Here is a 24,283-nt window from a genome sequence, read left to right as displayed (position 1 = left end):
GAGAAAAAAAATTCTCTGGCATGTATTAGAAATAGAAGGTGTTAGTATAACTCTGGAAATAGGATACAGTAGTAAGAAGATAGAATTTGCTGCCTCTGGGCAGATCATATAGTTGTTTGTGACTACTAAAAATTTGAGTTAAACAAAAATATCTACAATAATAAAAAGTTAGCAATAATAATCACTCACATGGACTGGAGTGGTTATTTCTGTTTTTTGACTTTTTCTGCTCCCAAGAACTCTTCATATGTTTGGATGGCTGTCAAATGACCCCCCTTCTCAGCTTTTCTCACATAAATGAGATCATGACATGTAACTTCATGGCACTCATAAAGCCAGAAAATAAAATTAGTGAATATGTGGGTATTATTAGTTGATATTTTGTTAATTAAACAAAGGTATTAAAAATGAAACTGTTTGTGATTCTGTAAAACATGTTGAATATTGTTGATTAAACAATATCATTTCATCAAAATATTTGTTTTCAAAATTTTAACATTCCTCAAAATTTCAGTAAGAAATATACTTTTTTCCTTTTTTTTGCAAACTAGATGATTCCTTTCTCCCCAGGATGAGACACTACATTTTGGGGGGGTCAGTCTGTGTGATTTTTTTGGATGGGGAGAGGGAGAATAGAGAGCAATGAATGAGCTCAGAGCTGAACAACACCCTGGGCCAAATTGAAGTACATGTATAAATTAGAAAAAAAAAGTTATCCCATTAGCTACTTTTTAATTTAATATTCTGATATGGTTTATTAGGCACAGATTTTACTTCAGCCAAGAATTGTAAGGTAATTCTCATTTGTCTGGATAAGGAGCAGGTAGAAATGCTCTGTATCAGAATGAATAAACCTCTGGAAGTGCCTGTTCCTTTCAGTAACTATAAAGGTGACTTGGGTGCTTGCTCAGCCTTAGGTTTAGAAATCTCAAAGCTATATAAATCCCCAAGTGTTAGCAAAGAGCAAGCATCATTCTTCAATTCTTACTGGTTTTAGCAGAGAATTACACATTGCAGAGAACCAGCTTTGGTGCTGAGTGGCACTCAAAGCTGTACGCCCTGGATGGGACTTCAGAAGCTATCTTGAACCTGTTGGCTGAGCTGGCCCCCAGCAGCGTCCTGCAAACACCAGAGTATTTCTGCATCTTGCTCCCCAGCAATCAAAGCTCTGAATGCTCTTTTACTTTGAGGGCAACTCTGTACCTAAGCTACTTCTCTGCATTTATGACATACTGTGCTCTAGCTAATAGAAGTAATCTGGAGTTGCTGGTGCATGAGGTGTCTTGCAGAAGTGCTGGCTCTTAATGTGGTATCAGATTAGGTCATGCAAGCACCTGAGAACAATTTCCCCCAATTCTTCTAGTTCTGGGCAGTTAATGCCAAGATAATGTAGTTTCCTTTGTGTAGCTTCAACCTGAACCAGGATTGGAGGGGAGATTCAAACTCTCACTGCACAGTTTTAAGGGAGCTGGATGCTGGTAACAGGGTCTGTGAGCAGTGTCAGACATGACAAGCAATGAACCAAGTCTAGGTTTCACCCAGGGCGTCCAGTCAGGAGCAAAAGGAGATGGAGCCAAGGACAGGTTGGAGACAAGGTCCAACATCCATCCAAGAGACAGGACTGGAGAAACGATTTAACATACATCTGAGGGGTCCATCTAGGAGACAGGCTAACTGTGGCATAGGGCCAGGGTCCCTTGAAGGGGTGGGGCTGGAGACAGGCATGCCTATCCTGTAGCCGAGGACTGGGCTGAAATGGAACCTGTGGGCAGGGGTGCAGGCAGAGGTTCCCAGTGAGGCAGGTAATGGTCATGGAGGCCTATTAGTACCCCATGGTGGTAGAAAGCAAGAGACTTTTCAGAGTGACCAGGGGGAACTGGCCATGGGAGGCCCTCTCCAAAAGCAGGAAGAGAATCATTTACAAAACCTTTATTTAAATTTTGCTTTGTTCGGAGGGATTTTTAAAATTTATTTAAGAAGTTAATTAGTATATAAGCTTGTAAAACCTAGCTCAGGATTTCACAAGCACTTTAGTATTTTGGTGTAGTCACTTTCAGAAAATATGGAGAAAGACCCACCAGAAAGTTTTGGTTGATTTGGGGTCCCAAGCTCAGTAGTATCTTTGAGGAGTAGTTTTACAAACATCATGATAATCTCCAAGTGGTCTAGACTGATTATAAAGCATCGATCATTGACAGAGGTGTCCCATCAGCCTAGCTGAGCTAAGTGATCTTGAAAGTAGTATTGAAATAATAAAAACATCAATAGATTTACCTTGTATAGATAGGTATTACTGGAATTGTTTTTTTTTTTTTTTTTTTTTTTTTTTCCCCCTCGATTCCAAAGCATATTTCAAGGTAGGAAAAGAAACAGTGCTTTTGGTTAACTTTTGAAATTTGGGTTTGAACTTCTGAAGATCTTGTCTCATATGACTTCTATGTCCATGAAAGTATTTGGTGATGGAACTGAGACTGGTGTGTTTATGTTCCCTGTTTGGGCCCTCAGCCAGGTTACCACAGCCTCAAGAAAAGGCTCTGTTGTTTCTTAAACTGGGAGAGTGACAGTTTCAAAACAAACAAACAAAAAGTAGGCAGCAGAATTCTATTGTAGTTTAGAATAATTCAACATAAATTATTATTCCTTGTTATTTGGGTGGTCTGTGTAAACAGTGCCAAGACCACAGATCCAAAGCACAGATAATTTATTACTGTCAGGAACTTTTTTGGTGTGTAATAAAGCGTGAGGGACATTTAAATAAAATGTCAATGTTACAGCGGGCCCCAATGCCTGCCACAATGTAGCAAAAGCCATGCGATGAAGGCGCATCTTTCATTCTCTCTCAATTTGTACAGAAATGTTTGACTTGCCCTCGTGAGTCTTATAGAAAACAAGGAGAATGTCTCTTTGTGAGAGATTTATAAACATGTCCTTGAAGACTGAGTGGAGAGGGGCATGTTCTGCTGGCAGTTTTTCTAATCTTTACCACATTCAACTATTGTTCTTGTTTTGTTTAATCCTAGTGTGACTCTCCCCATCATATTCTCTCCCCTAAAACCTTGCAGTTCTTTATACCAGAATAAGTATTCAGCATTTAGAAAGCAATTTTAATACATTCTTGACTGAATAAAGAAGTGCATGGCTATTGACTTCAGAGAAAAATGGAAGTATTTTTTGTACTATGACCTTACAGATTTTACTTAGTCATGCATTGAGGCTTTATTCTGTGAGAAGTGGTAGGGTTTTACTGACAATTTGGAGAGCTTTTAGCAAAACATTGGTGATTAAAGTACTAAAAACGATTTTAGTTGTAAAAGTCAACAGAAACTTGCATTCACTCAGTCAAAGCAATTTAATAAAATGTATTCAAATTAGCTCTTAACAAGCCATGGAGCCTGCCAAATTGCATTCTGAAAGACGAATGAGCACACCTTTGCCGATAAGAACCTTTATGGCTATTTGAGATGAGCTTTTGCTAATTGTGTTTGACTGCTAGGTGAGAGGCTTAGAGAAGGAAAAGTTTGTCACAGGGTGCCAAATCTTGAAGCACGTATTGTTTCCCCATGTGTTGGGGAACTGCTGCAGTGCTATGGCTAAATTAGAGGGGAGCAGATAACAAATAAATTATGTACGCACCTCTTAAATAATTAGTGATTATTTCTTACACTGTTCCTTGGTCGTTGAGACACTTCAGGAAAATAAAGAAGTGTGTGAAGTTCCAGGTTACTTCTGATGCCTCTTCTTTAGGAGCTTGTGGGATCAATCTTCTACCAGTGGCAGAAGTAGGGGAGATAGGTGCTCTGAGACCTACCATGGGGTAAAGCAAAGAGGTGGAAAAAAAGAGTCAGTGACTTAATTCGGTGTGGGTTCTTGTACCAAACTCAAAGATTTTTTTTGGGGGGGTAGGGGGGAAGGTGGTGTTTCTGAATTTTTTTTTCCTTTTTTTTTTAAATCACTGACAAATAACAGCTTGTGAAGCTAGCCTCTGAGTCAGGCTTTCTCAGTGGTAGGACCCACAACACCTGTTATAAAGGTTTTAAGTTGAAGTATAAATAGGAGTCCTGTCTTTTGTGGTGGTGATCTCCTTGTTAAACGTTTCAGGCTTTTGAACTATTCTGATAGCTGATGTTGGAGACGAAAATTTAAATGTTTATATTTTCCCTACAAATGTACCCACTAGACCATGCTTTGATTGCCTGCAGCTTTCAAACCATTTAAGCTTGGAGGTATGGGAACAACTTCCCTGTAGGAATGGGGTGTGTGAAAAATTCGAGTGCTTTGAAATTCAGGTTTATGGGATCATATGTTTGCTATAAGAATGGATTAGATATAGGGACGAAAGTGCAAATTTTCCATCCAGGTTCTTTATCCCTTACAAGTATAGCTTACTGTAATTTTGCTCTACATTGAAAGATTAGGTCCAATAAATTATTCATATTGTGGCTGTGGTTGGTGGGGTGCAAAATCATGATTGTGTGGATGCGGTGCACCATCACCTTAACTTCTGCTGAGGCTGTTTGATAACAGCCTGTTAGAAACCATATTTCACTAAGTGCTTAAAGATGTCAAAGAATCAGCACTACAGCACTCGCCCTTGTATAGATGTTCAGCGTGGTCTCCAAGTCATCCTTGTCACCCACCTGCTCCAAAGCTGCATTACTTGAGTACATACTTGTCTGTGCCCATACTGTGTATTTTCTTGTGGCCTTCTTAATGTTTGTTTATAATACCAAGTGAAAAATTTAATTACAATGAAATGGCATTTTTGCAATGAACCTACTGCTTTCTCCAAATTTTAAGATATTTTTGGCAATTGAAACTTCCAAATGAAAAGGGATTATATTTAAATTTTCTTATTGCTTTCACCGTCTGAAACAAGTGTGAAAAAAAGAGAAACCAAGAAAAATTTGAACAAAACAAACCAAACATTTCCACAAGTAAAATAAATGAATGCTTTAAAATGATTATTTAAATTATTATTTAGAAACTTTAGTGAAAGTTATTTTACATTTTTCTATCCTATTTGCAAAATCTTGTGACCATTCTTCTATAAATTTTGTAACTTTTGATGCAGGTGTACTTCACACAATCACAAAGGAAGTTTAAATAATTTGGCACTACCTTTCTCTTCAAAGAATAAGACACAAACTCCTGGTAACACCCATATTCCAGTGTCTGTTCCTCATGTGATCAGGGTGAATATTTGCAAATGATGGAAAAACCTAAGTGTTTTCCAGATTTGATGGTCACTCCAGATTAGATGATCCTCTGAAATTCCCATTCTTGATTCAAACCATCTGGATCTATAAAACTTATTTCTACTCTTACCTTGCCTGCAGGACTGTAAGACTCTTCTGGTCATTACAGTCAATTTAACTCCAAATCCCGCTGCTGACTGTACAAATTCAATGTGTTTCAGAGAAAAAATTAAGAAATTCTGTAGTGATCTGTTATAGAATAAAATGTCTTTAATTCCAATTTTGTTGATTAATAATTGGCCTATAGATAATTTCTACTATTAAGATCTGTCCTCAGAACAAACAAAAAACCAAAAAAGATATTTTAGGTTATACCTGAGATAAACTTTCTGTCACAGAATCATAGAATCACAGACACACATCCACCAGTCCTTCTCTGTTCACAAAGAGGAGATCCAGCAGGGGACCTTCTCTGGTCAGCTCACTCACCAGCTGCGTCAGGAAGTTATCTGCTACACATTCCAGGAATCTCCAGGAGTGGTCCCGCTCTGCTGTGTTGTATTTCCAGCAGATGTCTGGGAAGTTAAAGTCTCCCACAAGAATAAGGGCAAGTGATTGTGAGATTTCTCCTAAATGCCTATAGAATATTTCATCCACCTCTCTGTCCTGGTTGGGTGGTCTATAGTAGACTCCTGCTACAACATCTGCCCTGTTGGCCTTCCCCCTGATTCTAACGCAAAGACACTCCACCCTGTCTTCACTACACTTGTACTCAAAGCAATCATAACAGTCCTTAACATACAACACCACCACACCACCTCTCCTTCCTTGTCTATCCCTCCTAAAGAGCTTGTAGCCATCAATTGGCGCACTCCAGTCATGGGAGACTTCTCACCGTGTTTCTGTAATAGCCACTACATCAAAATTTTCCTGTTTCATCATGGCTTCAAGCTCCTCCTGTTTGTTACCCATGCTGTGTGCATTGGTACACATGCACTTCAGATGGGCTGATGTTTTGCCCCCTTGCCCCTTCGAATCTAGTTTAAAGCTCTGTCAATGAGCCCAGCTAACTCCTGCCCCAAGAGCCTTTTCCCCTTCTGGGACAGGTGCATCCCATGTAATACCAAAAGGTCTGGCGTCCTGTATACCAATCCATGATTGAAAAATCCAAAGCCCTGATGGTAACGCCAGTCTTGGAGCCACAAGTTCATCTGTTGAGTTCTCCGGTATTCTTCTTCATCCATGCCCCCAAATGAAGAGATGGAGGAGAACACAATTTGTGCCCCCGACCCCTTAATCATTTTCCCCAAGGACCTGAAATCTCTCTTCATTGCTTTAGGCCTTCTCCTGGTAATGTCGTCGCTACCTATCTGAAAAACCAAGAGACAGTAGCAGTCCTTGGTCTCTTCTGTGTGGCAATTTTGAAAATCAAGCACTTAAAAATATCCAGACTGTAATCTGAGGTCATTAGAAACTGTCTTCTTTTGTAGTAGTTTTCTGCTCATGATACACTGATTTTTTAAAATATTTGCTACTATATGAAGAATTAAAGCATATTCTAATTACTCAGTTACTGGTGGAAAGACTACTTCTGAAGAAAAAATACCAAAACCCAACATAAGTGTTGTGAAATTCAAAAGTGGTGAAAACCTATGACAGCTTATAAGACATGCCTGATAAAAATTTGCAGCTATAACTGTAGTTGTCAGAAATTTATTTGTGATAAATACCTATGAGCTACAAGCACCAGAGACATATTTTGGTGTTTCTTTAAGGTCTCCATAGCCTTAACCCGAGAAACCTGGCGCGGCTGGTAGACTCAGTCTGGTCTGCTGTTTCTCGGCTCTTGTGCTGGCCAGCAGCCAGTGCATTAGCGCTGGACCCGTTCCTGCCTGTGCCTGGAATTACTCCCCAGGAGACCGCACAGCCCCCACCAGGCAACGTTGCGGAGAGGCAGAGTACTTGAGTAAACTCAGGCCATCTGTTGGTTGCATAAATTAGTTTTCCCCATTTGCCCATCTAGCCATAAGATATCCACTTTTTTTTTTTTCCCCCCCAAATATGTATTTTTTCTTTACCCAGTTATAGTAGGACAGATACAGGTAAATGGATTTCTTGCTACTTTTTCCTTCTTTATTTCTTGTGGTTGTGTGCATTTCATTATAGTGGCTTTTTTTAACAAATCAAATTATCTCCTTTATATCCGTGTTCTGCTTTGGAAACAGTTAACGGCTCCTCACCAGAGATAACCTTTATTCATGATAGAGGAGAAACACAATTATGGTTCCTTTCTCCTCTTCCCCCTATCCTTTTTCCCTTTTCATTTTGTCCCCCTTTCCTTTTTTTTTTCTTTCCCTTTTTTCCTTTTTTCTTATTTGTTTTCTTCCTCTTCCTCTTCTTTCCTCATGAATGTTAACACTATAATATGAATAAATAGATAAGAGACTAAACTGATTACATTAGCATAACTTAATTGATCTACTTCAAACAGTATGTTTTTTGTTCAGCATTCAAGGAAGAATTAAACTCAGCAATAGCTATTTGATTTCACTTCAGTCATTTTAAAGGATCTCCATTCTACTTTTCTCCCAGCACTCTGTGGGAATCAGATTCCTTTAGCATTTAGCAGTCAAATAGCCCATCACTAGAAACAGTTTTGAAGGTTTATTAGATGATTTTTAGTGGCACCTTCTACCTCTCAGACAAAAAGGTGAAATATTTCTTTCATAAGGCACTTCTGGATTTTCCTAGCAATAATATTTCTGAAACTCTCCGGTAAGAACAGAGGGCATCTTGATGCCTGTTCTGTCAAGTTGCTTTGCTTATTTTGAATGTCTGTTGCCATTTTGATTTACTTCCATTTTTTCCTCTTGTAGATTTACTTGAAAAACAGAGATTTGTATACTGTAGAAGCCAACAACCCTCGTCAGCTAGTGGAAATTGCTGCCAGAGACATTGAAAAACTTCTGAGTAACAGGTCTAAAGCTTTGGTGGTGAGTACTAATGGGTCAAGTTTTCTATTTAGCATTAAAAAAAATATTTATTATTGAAACATGCTTTTATTGCTATTTTTGCTGCCTATACACTTACAGGCAGTGTCAGCCTGATGTGTACAGGACATAACATGTAGAAAGATGGCTTGTGACTTCATGGTAGAAAATTAACTCATTAGTTTGTTGGCATAGGGCAGATGATTATAATATTGACGGACAGATTAGGAACCATGGCCAAGTAACAAATGAAGTTATAAACAGATTGTAAAGTATTCCTTTAAGTGACGCACATGAATGTTTATGACATGAATATCACTGTACTATACAGTCAGTAGTGATCTTGGGGAAATAAGAATTAGAGGGTTTTTTTAAATGTGATTTAAAAATCATGGTATCTTTGAAGTCATGATGTTCTTTTTGGTATTATTGCTAACTACATCTGTTAATATTTGTCTCCTCATCTTTTTAGTTAGTCAGTCCTTGATGGTAGCAAATAATTCTTCTCCAACAAATGTAGCCTTGTATGAATAAGATTAATTTCCATACCTGTTCTATTTCTGATTTGCTGATTTAATCTGTATTTCAATCATGTTTCATAACAGCAAAATTAATCCTGAACTAGTCATGTGAAGACCACTCTGCATTGTAACCTCACAATTTTTTATGCTTTAAATAAGAAGTAGCTATTTCTTTGAAGTGCTTTTGTCAGCAGTCCCTTTCTTTTCTATCGTGTAAGACACCAAACCTGGGTAATTCCTTTTATGATTCCTACTCACATCACTCTGATTCGTATAAGAGTTTAGAGTGTTTTTCAGAAGATACTGACCAAACGTGCATGGAGGGATTCGGATGTATTCATAAACATGCTTTTTACAGAGTAGAGCTATTAGAAATAGGTTTAAAGGATGGAACAGCAGACAGGGATTCCCTGAGCAATTACATATCGACGTAGACTTGCAGATGAGTTTAGACATGTCATTTAAAGTGGAAGAGAGAAGAAAGAGGGATTAATTCACCTAACTGTAGATAGCTACTCAGCTGGTCGTCCTACACTCCTTTTTTGTTCAGTGGAATAAAACAGGTACTTCTCAGTCAGGACTGACCTGACATTTTCTGAATAAGACTTTAAAATGGGATGAACTACAGCCCAGAAGTACTTACTTCTCTCTTTCTCTATCAGAGGAGCCTCGATGTAAATGTCTATACTGTAGGTGTATAAAGTTGGGTGAGATAAGTCCCACCCAAGCAGTCCTTTTATCAGTACAGTTTCCTGCAGCTGAAGAATCAGTCCGAGAGTGAAACTGCTGCATGCAATTCTGAGGACTAGCCTTCTTGTAGGCAATGAAGTTTTGCTTAGTCCGTTATCCATGCATAGGTACCACAGGAGGTACCCATTTTCCTGCCTTTTGTTCTTAGCAGGAGTTCACTCTTCCAGTTCCCACAGCTTCCCTAACATGCCATGTACATCAGTGTTATCTGGACCAAAGCTTCTCTTCTTCCATCAAATGAGTGTAAAATAGATATGATTTTTTTGCTTGTTTCTCTGTTTTAACTCAGTGAGCATGTGTTTATGTAGCACTCTGCGGACTTCGTACTATTATTGTAAAATATTATAAGTCATTTGCAGACCTTTGTGAACATACCATTTTTTCCACCATTTTCCCATCAACTCATATAAGTCTGATGATTTTAAGTTATCACAGCCAAATCTTGAGACTCAAGATTATTGTAGTGGTTTGTGGTGGTTTGATCTTAAAGCTTTTAAGAAAATTAAATAAGTATCTCATGCTTACTTTAGAAAATATTTCATCACAGTCTTTCTGTGAATGTGGAAGAAGGGTGCCTACCTCATTTTAGGCAAGCCTATGGTTACTTTTTGAAAAGGGTAATACAATTCAGTTCCCTGATGTAAAAGAAGATTGAATTAGGGGAAGAATGTTCCTTCAGTCCAAGTTCCTTTTTTTCTTTTTTTAAAAAAAAATAATCTTGTAGTCTTCAGAACTTCTCACACAATTTTAAATGACCAAGTCAATGCATCTTTAAGGCAAATAAAAAGTACTCCAGATGTATTAGTGGGTAACGACTTATGACTTTAAAACCAATTTTACTATTTTGGAGGATGTGACTCATGATGTCTTTAATGCTTGGGGTTGCCATTACTGCCAGTGCTGCAGTGAATGTACAATACTTATTATTTTTAGCTGCATGCCATCATTTCAGGATGCATGTCAGCAAGACTTCTGCATGACATCTTTATCAACTTTGCCACTTCACGCAGAGTGAAATTCATCCCCAAACAGGTGGAAAAAACTTAGCTCCCCCTGCACCCCCTTCACACAACTGGACTTGATTTGCCATCCTTTAAATACTGATCAATGATGCTTCTCTTCAGTGTTGGAACATCTCTATTTTTAAAAAAAATTACTTCTTTTTTAATTGCCTGGGAATCACCAGAATTTACAAACATTAATTACATGATAGCAACGCGTATGTAAGATCCTTTTTGCAGCGAAGTGATTGAAATGACCTGTTGAAACATTCCTCTACTCCAGTTCAAGGATGGAGCTGTCTTACAGAGATTGTGAGAATTCAGATGTTTGCCTTGCTGAAACTTTCTGTGAACTTTGTGTACTTTTTGTGTCCTAATTTGATATATATATACACATATATATACAAATCCTAATTTTATATCTGTATATATTGGGTAACCTACTGTAGTCTTTTTAAGCAAGTGGTATTTAATTTCTCTCTGTATATCCTAGTTTGGTTTTTTCCTTTTTTTTCTTCTTTTTTTTTTTTTTTAAGTCTACATACATTCTAAAAATAAAAATTTATCAAAACCAAGTTCTTCAGAACAGCTTTCTAGGGGTGGTTCTTGAGAAAACTTACTTTTTCTTTTGTATCAAATGCCAGACACAGCCAAAGCCAATGCATTAAAAAATGAGTATAACCTCACAAAACAATAAGTGACTGAAGTTTATTAATATTATTTTTATTATTATTAAGGTGATTAAGCTTTTAATATTGTTTTCATTGTTTGATTTAAGCTTCTGATTTCTGATTCAGACATTTTTCTCAACCATTATCAAGGTTAGCTCTTCTGGGGAATTCTGTTGTTGTTTCTCTAAAAAATGTATTTCTGATGTATATTCATGTTCCCAGGGGCTTAGTCTGACTAAAAAAAAGAAAAGAGGAAAAGGCCTAAAAGGCATTACTTAAGGGGAGAAATACCCTTTTATTAATCTCAGTCCTAGTCAGATCTCTTTGCTGACTCATATTCTACATGGTTATTAATTTTGGATCACTTCATTTGGTTTGTTTTGTGCTATCACCTGACCTTAAGAGCTCCTAACAGCTCAGATATTTATACTGATTTTTCGATTTGTAGTTATCCTGGATTTAAATCAGAACTTCCAATGACTTCTGATTTTAAACCTTCCACTAGTTTATACACAGGAGACACGTATTGTCTTCTGCATCTGAACTATTACTTTCTACTAAGAGAATTTCTTCACCTTCCATTTCTCTTCTTTTTTCAAGGACTATCTTTATGCTGGCATTTTGTAAACTATCTAGTGAAGCTGAATTATTTATCTGAAATTTAAGTCTTCTTAAATCTGCTGGGTCACATTTTCTCTGAAATCAGGAGTGGAGTTGAATGGAACTGTTACTAATGACTGCACAGAGAGTTTTACCATTGGGGCTAATATGACTCAAAGTGTTAATTAAGACCTGAATCCTGAAAAGAGTATGATGCAAGAGGATCATACATCCTCCAGCAATGCCACAAGGAAGGTACCAGTGAATGACATCAACAGTGTCATTGTTCAGACTAGCATACCCCAGGGATGCCATGATTTTCTCCAGGCATGCTACACAATCTTTGGGCAAGGTTATAATAAGCAAATATGGCTTTTCTAATAAGTTGGCTTCCTTTAAGCTGCAAGAGCACCTTTAAATGAAAAATACCTCTTGCATTCCAAATTTGTGTTTTCATACATCTTTGTGCTAGAAAACTTTTTAGTGAACTTAAAGGTAAAATTACTGAGTGGTTCTGTACATTGCACACAGAAGGCTTGAGTAACATGGAAAAAGTTTGTGATTTCATTTCTGGCTTATAGGAAAAAAGATTATAATGAAAATCTGAACAAAGATGACTTGTCCCACTGTAAGGAAAAAAGTCTGATTTTGTTTTTTCATGTGTATGAATTTATTCTTGGAAGAAGCTTAAAAATGATGGTTGAAATAGCTGAGGAAGGAAAAAAGTGAAAGTCCCAATCTGAACTCAGAGGGCTTTCCTAAATAGCTATTACTAGAAAAATATTAGCCATAGAAGAAAAAGTAAGGATGAAAAGAAAATGGAGAATTTTCTAGTAAAAAATGTAGTGGAGGAAGAGAGTGGTATGAGTGTTAGGGAGGGAGACAGGCAACAACCTTATAGTCAAGGATGTCAAAAACTGTCCTGCAGTAGAGCCTGTTCAAATAGTGAACATGTCTTTTTTGGTTTACTGTTGTTAACTATTGCATATTTGCCTGGCCTAACCCTACTGAACACACACTATTTCAATATGATGGAATTTCCATATGCATATGGTATGCTTGTGGTCCTGGACTCGATCATCCTAATGGGTCCCTTCAAACTTGAAATATTCTATGATTTTGTAGTATTGCAGGCAAATAATATTCTGTCTGTGTATCCTGCTAAAAGGTGGTGTACAGACTAGCTGTGCTACCATTGCAACCTGCATTCCCAGGTGTGTAATGGAAGACAGATGGAGGTTTCATTGAAAATGTATCCTGCAGTAACTACAGTCAAAACTCAAAAGGTTCTTGGACATTTTTCAGGTGTACAACCTTTCCAAGGATCCAGCAAATATGCCTAGCGCATTACGCAGTCTGGCACCTAAATTGTTAATTTTCACTAGAGTTATTCTCTGTTGTAAAGTTCCTACCCCATTCATCAGCTCTCTGGAGCTATGCCTATCATGCTGATAGTTCATTTAGTTTCCCTCTGAACTAAAAGATTATAATTTAAACAAAAACTTTTCCCTATACAAGCAAGAATACTTGTATTTGGAAGATACTAATATTTATTTGATGAGTATCATTAGAAATACTAAATAGAATACCTGACACTGTAATATATTTATAAAGTATGGTCTGTGGAGTTACAAAGATTTTCTCACTGACTGTATAGAAATAAACCCTTTCAAACTCATTAATATGAGATGGACTCATGATATATTTTTTTTATTACTCATGTAAAATACTGTAGTAAGCTTAAGATTTACAAAGATCATAAGTTTAAAATTTAAAATTGTAAACTGGTTTTTTTAGAAAGGCATATTTTAAAAACTCAGTGCTTTGCAAAAGGCTGTTCTGGGGTTTTGTTTTGTTTGCATTGTGTGGTGAGGGAAATGAACTAGTCTCTCACAGTGACTTATCTTAAAGTAGTATTTGACCCAGTGTTGCACACTAAATCTAAGGAGCAGCTTCAGTTTTGTGCAGTGTGAAGTCATTAGCTGTGCAGCCCTTGGCCTTCCTCTGCCCATCTGAGCAGCCCATTACTCATTAGGTATCTTCTATGCCAGGAAAATCTGCAGATTTACCTTCTTGCTCATTTTTGCTGGTATATTTGAACTGAAGAGAGTAAGCAAGTTTGGATCTCTTAGGTAACAGAAAATTGAAGTTAAGAGAGAAAATGATGAAAAGAACACCTACTAAGAATCTTTGCAAGCACAGCCTGCAGAAAATTTTGAAAACAGGATTAAAAAGTCCTATTCCTTGTTTTGGTAAGATCCCTTTCTGCATTCCTAAATTATTTAACTGTTGGCTACCTTTTGTGTGATACTTTGACATGAATCCTACTTGTCCTCTTATCCAAAAATTAAGATGTATGCATATTCCCCCTGCAAATTTTCTTCTCCACAGGGAAATATCTCTTTCTGGAAAGCCTTGGTGTCAGTATCTTATTGTCGACACTATGGTGTACATTTACAGTGCATTTATTAATAAACTTTTCTTCCATTACTACCCATATTCTAAGGCAACAGTAGAACCATTTGTGTAAAGCAAACACTCAAGGTCCACTAAAATACATTTCACTGGAGAATGAGAGACATTAATATTTTCACTGCCAAATTCCTGCTTAACATTTCTTTGTTTTGCTGTAGAGTTATTTGGGTTTGCTTTTGACTATTAAACACTTAGATTAAAGTCATTCAAAGGAAGGTACTAGTCAATAACCTTGGCTTGTTGGGCTGCATGTAGAGAAAGATGAGTTACATGCAGATTTGCACCTTATTGTCTAGATTTCTTCAGATGCCTCAACCAGAGATATCTTCATTCTAGCCTTTATGCCTTAGTTTCTTCTGAAAACTGAGGAAACAGAGTTTCCATGGAAACTGAGGCACAGATTGTGTGCTAGGAGATAGGCTCCCTCTACGTGCTGTTGGGTAATGTCCAAGGTGCACAACTGTGTCTGTGAATGAGGAGCTCAGAATGTTTATCTGCTAGTTTAGATGCAATTTCAACACAGCTGTGCAAGTGTGTCCAGATCTCTTAGTATTTCCCTGCCCGCCTGAAATAACGCTTCAGCGTCTCACAATACAACTGGGAAGCTTAAATAAACATGTGTTATAACATATTTTGAGATTCCTGGGCAGAGATGCTGTGCACTTCAATAGGGTTGGCATTTTTTTTGTAGCCTGAAAGACCTAGAAAACTAAAATAAATTTTGTAGGTGTGCTTGATACTATTGGTTTTTGGAAGGAATCCAAAACTCTAGCCTGAGTTTTGTTTGGATGTCTAAAACCAACCTAACAGCCTCAGAAACACTCTGGGACACCTACCTTCTGGTCTGCTAATCTTAAATTGCCTATACTAACAAGATATCTTTCCACACTTTAAAAGTAGTCTATAGCTAAATCTCAGTTGTCTACTCATTTAGCAGAACTTGCACTGGGCAGCATCTCTTGGTTTTGGACTCTGTCGCAACTCAGCCACCAGTTTCCTGAGCTCCACTAGAAATTCCAAAGAAGCCTAAATAGCCACCCCTAATAGTGGAGTCCACCACTTCTGCATGGTAATCTAAAGCTTAGAGTTAATCACTCCATGAGGTATCCTGGGCTGCATTGAGAGAAGTGTGACCAGCAGGTCAAGGGAGGTGATTCTCCCCCTCTACTCCACTCTCATGAAACCTCACCTGCAGTGCTGTGTTCAGCTCTGGAGCCCCCAGCATAATAAGGACAGGGACATGTTGGAAAGAGTCCAGAGGAGGCCACGAAGATGTTCAGGGGGCTGGAGCACCTCGCCTATGAGGACAAGCTGAGAGAGTTGGGGTTGTTCAGCCTTCAGAAGGCTCTGGGGAGACCTTATAGTGGCCTTCCAGTACTTAAAGGGGGCTACAGGAAAGGTGGGGAGGGACTCTTTATCAGGGATTGTAGTGATAGGACAAGGGGTAATGGCTTTAAACTGAAAGAGGATAGATTTAGTTTAGATATGAGGAAGAAAGTCTTCACTGTGAGGGTGGTGAGGCACTGGAACAGGTTACCCAGAGAAGCTGTGGCTGCCCCCTCCCTGGCAGTGTTCAAGGCCAGGTTGGACGGGGCTTTGAGCAACTGGTCTAGTGGAAGGTGTCCCTGCCCATGGCTGGGGGGTTGGAACTAGGTGATCTTTAAGGTTCCTTCCAACCCAAATTATTCTATTATTCAATTCTATGACTTGGGTCAGATCTCTAAGCTAAAAATATCTGTGTAAACATACGGATACATATCTGGATCTGGACACACTTGCACAGGTGTGTTGAAATTGCATCTAAACTATATTCTAGTGTGCATAGTGGAAATACGCATTTTTCCAGTTAACATCTAATTTAAAAGGGGAATAGACAAAACATCTGACCAGGGAGGAGGATCTGCAACTTAATTCTTTTCCTTCCCACTTAAGTCCTCTGATTACTAAGCTAAAGTCCCCTATTCCATAGTATAATCTGTGCAAAAATCACATTTTGATGATAACAATTGTCCTCCTCCTTCATGATCATCCCTTCAAATATGTTAAATCCCTTTATTCTTATTCTCAGGTTGTGAGAGTCCTTGCATGAAAATTAGCTCATTTTCCAGAGGTGTAGTTTGGATCCTCCTAAATGTGAGGGCAATCTGTGATTCTGACTTCCCTCATTATTTTGCCAACAATGACACAGTAAACACTGTGATTTTGTCATTAGAAGACATTGATGAACTAGGTCTTGAGTTGATGGATACACCTGATGTTTCCTGTTAGTTCCCTATGCACAGAATTCCATAAACTCAACAGAGAAAGGGAGAGGTCTCAGTTTTACTGTTGAGTTGTGATCGTGTCAGAAGGTTAATCAATATACAATGTCTTTCCCTTTCTCTCTTTCCTAGTTTATTTTAAGAATGTAGCCTTGTTGAGAACTGATTCCAGAACTCATTTCAGTGCAAGAAGAATCACTCATGTCTTGAGAAATTTGTTGCTATTTTCTCTTTACTTCTGCTTTTTATTTTCAGGTGTTTCTACCCTTTTGACTCACTTGCCAGTTACAGGCAGTGTGACACAATTGTATTGGAAAGGGTGGAGAAATTCAGAGAAGAAAGATAGCTTGAATTGTGGTTAGCCTCCCAGCAAACAACACTTTCCCATATTTTGTTAGTATTTTTTTTCTTAGTTTTTATATGAGAAGCTGGCCATCATAAGGAAGCTGGCAATGGGCTTTGTGTGCTGGGTTGTTTACCAGAGTAATTTCAGGTCTGACTTCTAAGAAGAGGAAGTCTACACAGATGGAAAAGAGCAGATTAACTTGAGTAAATTACTGGTCAGATGAATGAAGTTTTGTCTATGCATGTTTTTGTGTTGTGTGCACAGGATTTATGTTATTTTTCATTCTAGCATGTTCATTTTCCCCTTGGAATTGTTAGGCTCTGACTTTCTTTAATATTTCAAAATATTTTATTCTTTTATTTCAACTTTTCATTTCAAGCTGGAGGTGGTTCTTTGGCTGTAGGAAAAGATATTTAGTGAAAAGATTACACAAAGTGTGTAGCAGCATCACAAACCAAATGGCTCTAATTGTGCTAATATTCTACCATAAAAATACTGACCTTTTGGAAAAATACAAATAAAACAAACTTTTCTCTGTATAAGGACTGTAAGATCATGCATACCATATGTTTTTATATAACAGTATGTCTTGGTTCTTCAAGTCTTTTCCATTATGTATTTGGTAGAATTTTACAGAGTTAGGACTCTAGGTCTAGTTATATGTTTCACTTTTATATTTTCATCAATTCTCTACATACCGAGTAACTCACTGAAGTGGAAAATTTCTAAATTTTATTTCTGGATGCTTCCTGTGAGTATTCAGAATAGACACTGTCATCTCCTTTTTGCAGCATTAGATTTATATTTCAGTCTTTGACTAGAGCTGGTCCAAATAGCAGAAATAGATACTTCAGATATGGCAGGAACTTTGCAGGTGAGTTTAAGACTGATACTGCACTGCTTGTAAAACTACCTTCACTGGAGATTTGCATGCTAGCAAAAAAGGTTTGACATATGCTTTTTTAGACTGTAATACTGAGTCCACTAGCCTCTATGAACTTTGCTTAAATCTCCAGATGTAAATGCAGCCTATTTTGAAAGTCAGTTGTAGTTGCTGAAGCAAATGTGTTTTGGAACGACAGCTACTGAGACGTGACACTTGTGAAGTCAAACAGTTGTCAACTTGTCCACATGTCAGATGTTTGAATTTGTTTTTCCTTGTCCTGCCTCGAGTCTTATTTTATTAACTGAAATCTAGGTTGTATAGATGCAACATTATGCCTCAGAGGATAGATTCACATAACTCACATAACTTGCAAGACATCAAAAAGGTCTGGAAAAATAAATCAGAGGGCTTGCAATGAAAGTTCTTACAGATACTGCCTGTTTCCTTGTTTTTTCTTTCCACGATTTACTTGTTTTGCCTTCTCAAATCCTGTATTCTTGTTGACAGATAAAGAGGGTGTTGTCCCTCCCACTTCCCATATCCTCATAGATAGCCATGAGTCATCATTTTGATTTTTGTGGCCCTGAACTGTATATAGTGCTGAAATGGCATCTAGTACGCTAGCTTAGAGAGACACCTGCTGAATCTCTGTCCTGCTAGCACAGTGTATTGCAGTTGGAGCTTATGAGTGTGACTGAGATGATGAAAGCTAAAAAAAGCTTGTGGCAAATAATGTTATTGGATGATCAGCTTCACAATTTTACTTTTCTTTCCCCTTACACAGTAGATTGTCACTGATAACATAGCTTCTTTGTTGCTTTCACATTTGGTATGGAGAAAAATAAAGAGCACACATAGCTTTAGCAGTTCTTTCCCATTCAGTCCCTTTTATACATTCATTTGAGCAAATTCCCTTACAAAATAAATGGCTGTGGCTAGTTTTCCAGAGGTTTTGTTGTTGTTGTTTTTTAAACTCCCAGTGGGGGATTCTTTATGTGTTTGTTATAAGCAGGTTTCTTTGTCTAGGTTTATGGATACTGAAATTTCATTTGTGAAAGATGCTCTGCAGGTGCATAGTCTCATTAAAGTGAGCATTACCCTAAGGTTGGGGGTTGATGTAGCAGCTGTGAAAGGTGAAATCTTGTTCCAAATAACTCTTTTGGCTTCCTTTGGTTACAAAGTTACTTTTTCAGCTTCAGAAGCTCAGATTTAAAAAGAAAACAATGCAACCCAAACCTCTGTTGTTGCTCTTCTTGGATTTGTCCCAGTTTTTGTCTCCAGGGCTTTGCTACTCTTCTTAGCTGAGGCTTGCCCTCAGGCAGCGGCTTCTCCTGCAGATATTTTTGTTTTCCTTGTATGTGCTTCTGCCTGATAGGCAAACAGAACTATTTTCTTGCTTATTTCTTGGTCTGATGACTTCCATTCAGATTGTCTGCCCAAAAAACGAGAAACACAGTGATGCATTTATTGGTTGGTGTAAGACTGTTTTTCACAGTGACTAGTTGGAAATTTTACAGAAGAATGATTTTCCCTGGTAAAACATGAATTTTTCAGAATCACAATATTTCATGCTAGTAGTTTAATTTGCTCAAATCTGTATGGTTTAATGGAAAGTTGCCTATCTAAACAGACTGAAGAAGACTATAGGAGTTCTTGAGCATTGCAGGTGTTGGCTTCCATACCCTAATGGTGTTTAGCCAACTCTACCAAGACTTCTAATATTTTCTTCAGTCATTAAGTTTACTTTTTCAACCACACAGAAATTGAATTCTAAAATTTTAAAATCCTCTGTGAAATGAAAACTCCACTTATTTGCTGAAAGCTCTATTAAACATTACTGAGGAGAAACAAATGTAAGTGGTGTTTTCAGTGGTTCAAACCACTGAATAATTTTGGGACTCTTTCCAGCATCTTCTCTTGTCTTTCAGTATCTTTTCTTTAACAGCATTGATACCCAACTGTATGCATGATTTCAGTACTTGTCTCAGTGGAATGCTTGGTACCCTTTGCTTCTCTTGTTTCATATTCCCCAAATTAAAAGTTCAAATTAGATTGTGTTGCTACATCATCACACTAACTCATGTTCACCCACTTCACCTTGTAAATACTTTTCAGAGTACCTGTGTCCAAGACACAGTCACTATTTTCTAAATATGCTATGAAATCTGTAAATTCCTGGTTCTATTTCTAATGATACATTCAACTGTATAAAAACACATTGTCTTTGAATGAGATCACTTTAGCCTGTGTGTTCTACACTACTTTGTATAATAGTTGTACAGTAAATAATAAGGAGGGTTTCCACAAAGTAGGTCTTCATAGTTCAGCTGACATGTAGTGTTTCCATAGGTTTCCTTAACCAATGATGGCTTCTAGGCAGTGTTGCTTCCCATACTTCTAACAACCTTAACAGCCAATGTTGTAACGAAGACAACTGCTTTTCTTAGTAGACAAAATGCATTAGTAATATAAACACTTTTAAAAAATGACAAGAGGAGATTTGTTTTATTTCCATCTTAATTTTTTAAAAAAAGGTATATGACAACTCTTTTGAATTGCAAAATTTTCGGTAAGAATTTTAGAGTTTTAATAAGTTCTCAAAACATTTGAACTGTATTTCAGTTCAATTTGCAGTTCAGAGGGCAGAATTAAAGCACTAATGCAGGTGAAACCTTGATTATTTAAAATGGAACCCTTCCTAATGGTTATATACAAAATTGTCAAGGACTTTTGGGTCTCCAGGCCACTGGAGCTCTGTGCTCATGGCAATGCTCACTTTGCTAATCAATGTGTAATGTTGGAAATAGATCTTTTGGGACAAGGCAGAGATTTTATCAGGGAACAGCAGAAAGAAGTATCTGACATGCCCTCTGATTTTCTGTGCCTTTGTCACATGTTCATCTTCCTTGTTGCTCCTTTTCCTTCCTCACCTGCTAGTAGGTATATGGAAGGGAGAAATTACAGATTTATCAAGGCTCTGCTCTGCATTGAATGGGATTGGTGATACTTGGTATTGTTTAAGTGAAATTAAATTTATTCATTAAAGTAGAACTATTGTGGTTTCCTGCTAGATGAAGCTGCAAGTTACATTTAAAACCAGTTTCAAGGTCCACAAAGATTTTTTTTTCCCCTCCAGCAAAATACTAAGACCTAATGTTTTTTAGTGGGAGTGATAACTGGAGGCAGAGGATAGTCTATAGGATAGGAGCACAGGAAATGTTCTGCTGGGTTGAGGTAGCCTGTGTAGTCAGTATTCTGTCTGGATGTTGGCATGGGGAGATGCTGTGTAAGAAAACATACAAGCCTGGCCAGTGTCTGTGGTCCACTACGCATGTAATCCCTCAGCGTCATAGGTTTTGAATTAGAAATTTCGAAGAGGACATCTCTGCCTGTTCCCTTCAGTATCTATTAGTGAATTTACCCATAAATTTACCTAGCCCCTAACCTGCCTGTACTATCTGCCTCCATGACATCCTGTAGTAAACGGTTCCAAGACCTCACTATTTATGGATAAAAAAGTATTTTCTCCTGTCTGTTCTAAATTGATCTTTGACTAGTTGCAGTGAGTCTTTCTTGATCCAGTATTGCCAGTTTTGGTATATCACAGTTTTGGCTTTTGGTATATAACTTCAGCCATATCTGCTGTCAGCCTTCTTGTCTACCAAAAAGAGTCCTAGATTTCCTAGTCTCTCCTTGGCACACTATTTTACAGAGAATGCATGACTCTATTATAGCAGCTACTTCCATCTTATTAATTTTATATATGTATTTGGAAGAGGAGAGGCTTAGTTACAGTGCAGGAGGTTCTTCTACCATGTCTTGGGTGCCTGCATCATGCTCCAGGTCCTCTTCTAGAGCATGGCTGAGAATTAGAATAGAATAGAATAGAATAGAATAGAATAGAATAGAATAGAATAGAATAGAATAGAATAGAATAGAATAGAATATGGCATTCATCTTTCAGCACATGATTTCCCTCATTTCTGACTTCAAACATCTTTGGCAGGCTTAAGATCAAAATGCTCAGATGCTGCAACTACATGTCTAGTGGTAGGTTTTCAGACAAGCACTTCTCAACAAGAAGAAGCAACAGTAAATCACTAGCAGCCAGACAAAACATTTTAAATAAAAAAATGCAGTAAATTCAGATCTAAATAAATGTTATCTAAATCCAAAATGTTTTCATTATTTTTGGCATATTTTTTACTTTGGAAGATAGGTGTAGTTAAATAAATCTTTTTTCTCCCCTGATGAGAAGTTGAAATACTTTGCTACAGTGAAACTATTAGTTTTATCCAGATGTTTTTTCCACCGTTTTCTTCGTCAAATTTTTAGTGAGATTGATCTGAATGCAATAAATTGTTACTGTGGAGGCAGAGTAAGATTAAATTTAAAAATGCCAGTTTTTACTGATGAAATATGTGCATGCATCAGACTAACTTTCAACTTCAGAAGAACTCTTGCTGAAATAAGGACCTATTGAATTGCAGAATGAGCATCAGAATCTGATTTTAAACTCATTTCAGAGTCTTGTTCTTTACACAGTAAAAGATAAAATCCCACATTTGGGTTTGTTGCTGGTCATGTCATTTGATAAATGAATATTCAACAGTGAGTAGTTGAATAATCTTTTCTTTCAGTCTCCTATATTTTTTTCCCTTTCTGTAAAGGTTTTTGTTTTCTGAGTGTTATGGTAGCCATCTACAGCATGGCTATAATGCTTATTATATAGCTGCAGTATCCTTAAATGCACTGTGGTACTGGATAACAGTATGGGTTCAGTAGTGTAACAGATTGTTTCCTGGAATATTTGAGTTTTTTCTCAAGCGTTGTGGTAGCACGCTTTGTGCCAGTATTTCAGGCATGCAGCTAATTGGGACCCTTGGGAAAGCATGCAGGTAAATCTGGGGCTCTTCCAAGTAAGCTTTAAAGGAATCAGATCACCAGGGCTTGAATCCTTAGAAACAGCTTGCTGCAGAGCTAGTTAAGAAGAAATACTGAATTTCTGTCTCCGTGAAAGTATGAAGCAGATTCAAGTAGCATGTTCACCTGGCATCCTTCTTTCATAGGCTTTTCACCCTTATCAGTTTAAGGTGTCCACCTGCCATCTTTATCACACCTGTCAGGCTTTCTAGTGGAATTTCCATGTTAAAACTTTCCTTAAGAGAGATCCTGTCAGCTTTCTCTGACTTCTGATGTGCTTGTTAGTACAAAAGACAAAATTCCCCAGGAACCCAGTAACTTCCTTGCACCGTAAGTCTCTGTGGAAGATCTCAGAAAGCAGGATATGCTGAAGGAAAGAAGTGTAATAAACTGTTCCGTGCTATTTCCTGAAGGTCTAAATTGCAATTTCTAACTTTCTGGGATCTAGCTGTAACTTTGCTGATAAACAAATGTAAGCTTCACCTGCAAAATCTTTATTAATCATTTGTTGAATTAAAAGGTTTCCTTGGATGGGGAAGCTTCAAGAAACAAAGCGATGACACATTTTATGATGTGTCAATGTGATAAAGATACGGTTTCTTCAAAGTCCAAGGGCTGTCCAGGAACATTTTTCACTCCCTTTCATGCAGCTGTTTAGAAGATACAAATTGATGCTGTTCAACTAGATTCCTAAAGGACTCAGATTTACTATATATTTGGATTTGTTTTGTGAACTCACGTGGAGGTGGAAGTGGTCCCCAGTGGTCTCTCTACAAACATGTTTACATGTCTATTCCTAGTGTTCAGAGGGAAGGAGAGTCTCCCACTAGCTCCAAAGACTGAAAACTCTCCAAAATACTTCCTGATTTTATCACACCTGACTGTCTTGGTGGAATCAGAAGCATGGGGTCACAGAGGTCCAAATTCCACCTTGGTATATGGACATGAGACGAGCACAGCTGAAGGACAGATATATACGTGTGAAGCAGAGGATGTCTTATATAGATGCAACTGAAATCCTCTATCTGGAGCATTGCCTTTTGGGTCAGTGTTGCAATATGACACCTTCATTTCCTCTGGATCAGAGACTGAAATCTTCTGCTTCGGATTGGTAGCTACAGAGATGTTGTGGGTTTTGTGGGTTTTGTTTGGTTTGGTTTGGGGTTTTTGGTAAGTATTTCTTTTTTAATATGTTTGGAAGAAGATTCCATAACTCAAATGGCTGTCTAGGAAATTAGGGATCTGAGATAAAATTTATCTTCAGTCTAAGAAGGTTTATGTTTGTCTCCCACCCCCAAAAAGAGTGCTCTGATCACTTAATTACAAGCTGGACTGAAGTGCTGAGCCACTGTGTGAGGAACAGAGGATTCATGGAACCAGGAGGGAGGATAACACAGGAGGGCTTGGATCTTAGTTTTTATAGTACTCAGCTAGATGAGAGTAAGATCTTTTCTTCTTGGCCTTTGTATAAATTTAAACATCATCACCAGCTTCTACACGTTGCAAGACATGTAGTAGGCATGGCATCTCTGAATTAAGCACTGTAAAGGGGTATTTGGAGCGTAAGTAGCTGCTCTTGCACTTCTGCTAATGCCCAGAAGTCAGGCATAGAGTTACCTAGGCTAGCCTCTGCTCAGATTCTCTGAACCTTTGATGCCAGCAAA

At 37.8% G+C, this 24,283-nt stretch overlaps 1 protein-coding gene across 9 annotated transcripts in view; it reads left to right on the top strand.

Moving 5' to 3' along the window:
* The window catches only part of CACNA2D1 (calcium voltage-gated channel auxiliary subunit alpha2delta 1), a 433,456-nt gene that overhangs the window by 68,659 nt on the left and 340,514 nt on the right, over nucleotides 1-24,283 (top strand). For all 9 annotated transcript variants that reach the window (XR_012623660.1, XM_074827917.1, XM_074827916.1 and 6 more), the window contains exon 3: nucleotides 8,072-8,188. Coding sequence is in view for 8 of the 9 variants with exons in the window: in XM_074827917.1 (XP_074684018.1) it covers nucleotides 8,072-8,188 (117 nt within the window). In the remaining variant the exon portion in view is untranslated. The remainder of the gene's footprint in view (nucleotides 1-8,071; nucleotides 8,189-24,283) is intronic.

This window comes from Strix aluco, chromosome 5, assembly GCF_031877795.1.
Source record: "Strix aluco isolate bStrAlu1 chromosome 5, bStrAlu1.hap1, whole genome shotgun sequence".
Classification (NCBI taxonomy): Eukaryota; Metazoa; Chordata; class Aves; order Strigiformes; family Strigidae; genus Strix; species Strix aluco.
Note: the sequence above shows the minus strand (reverse complement) of the source record. Positions and strands in the feature narration are given on the sequence as shown.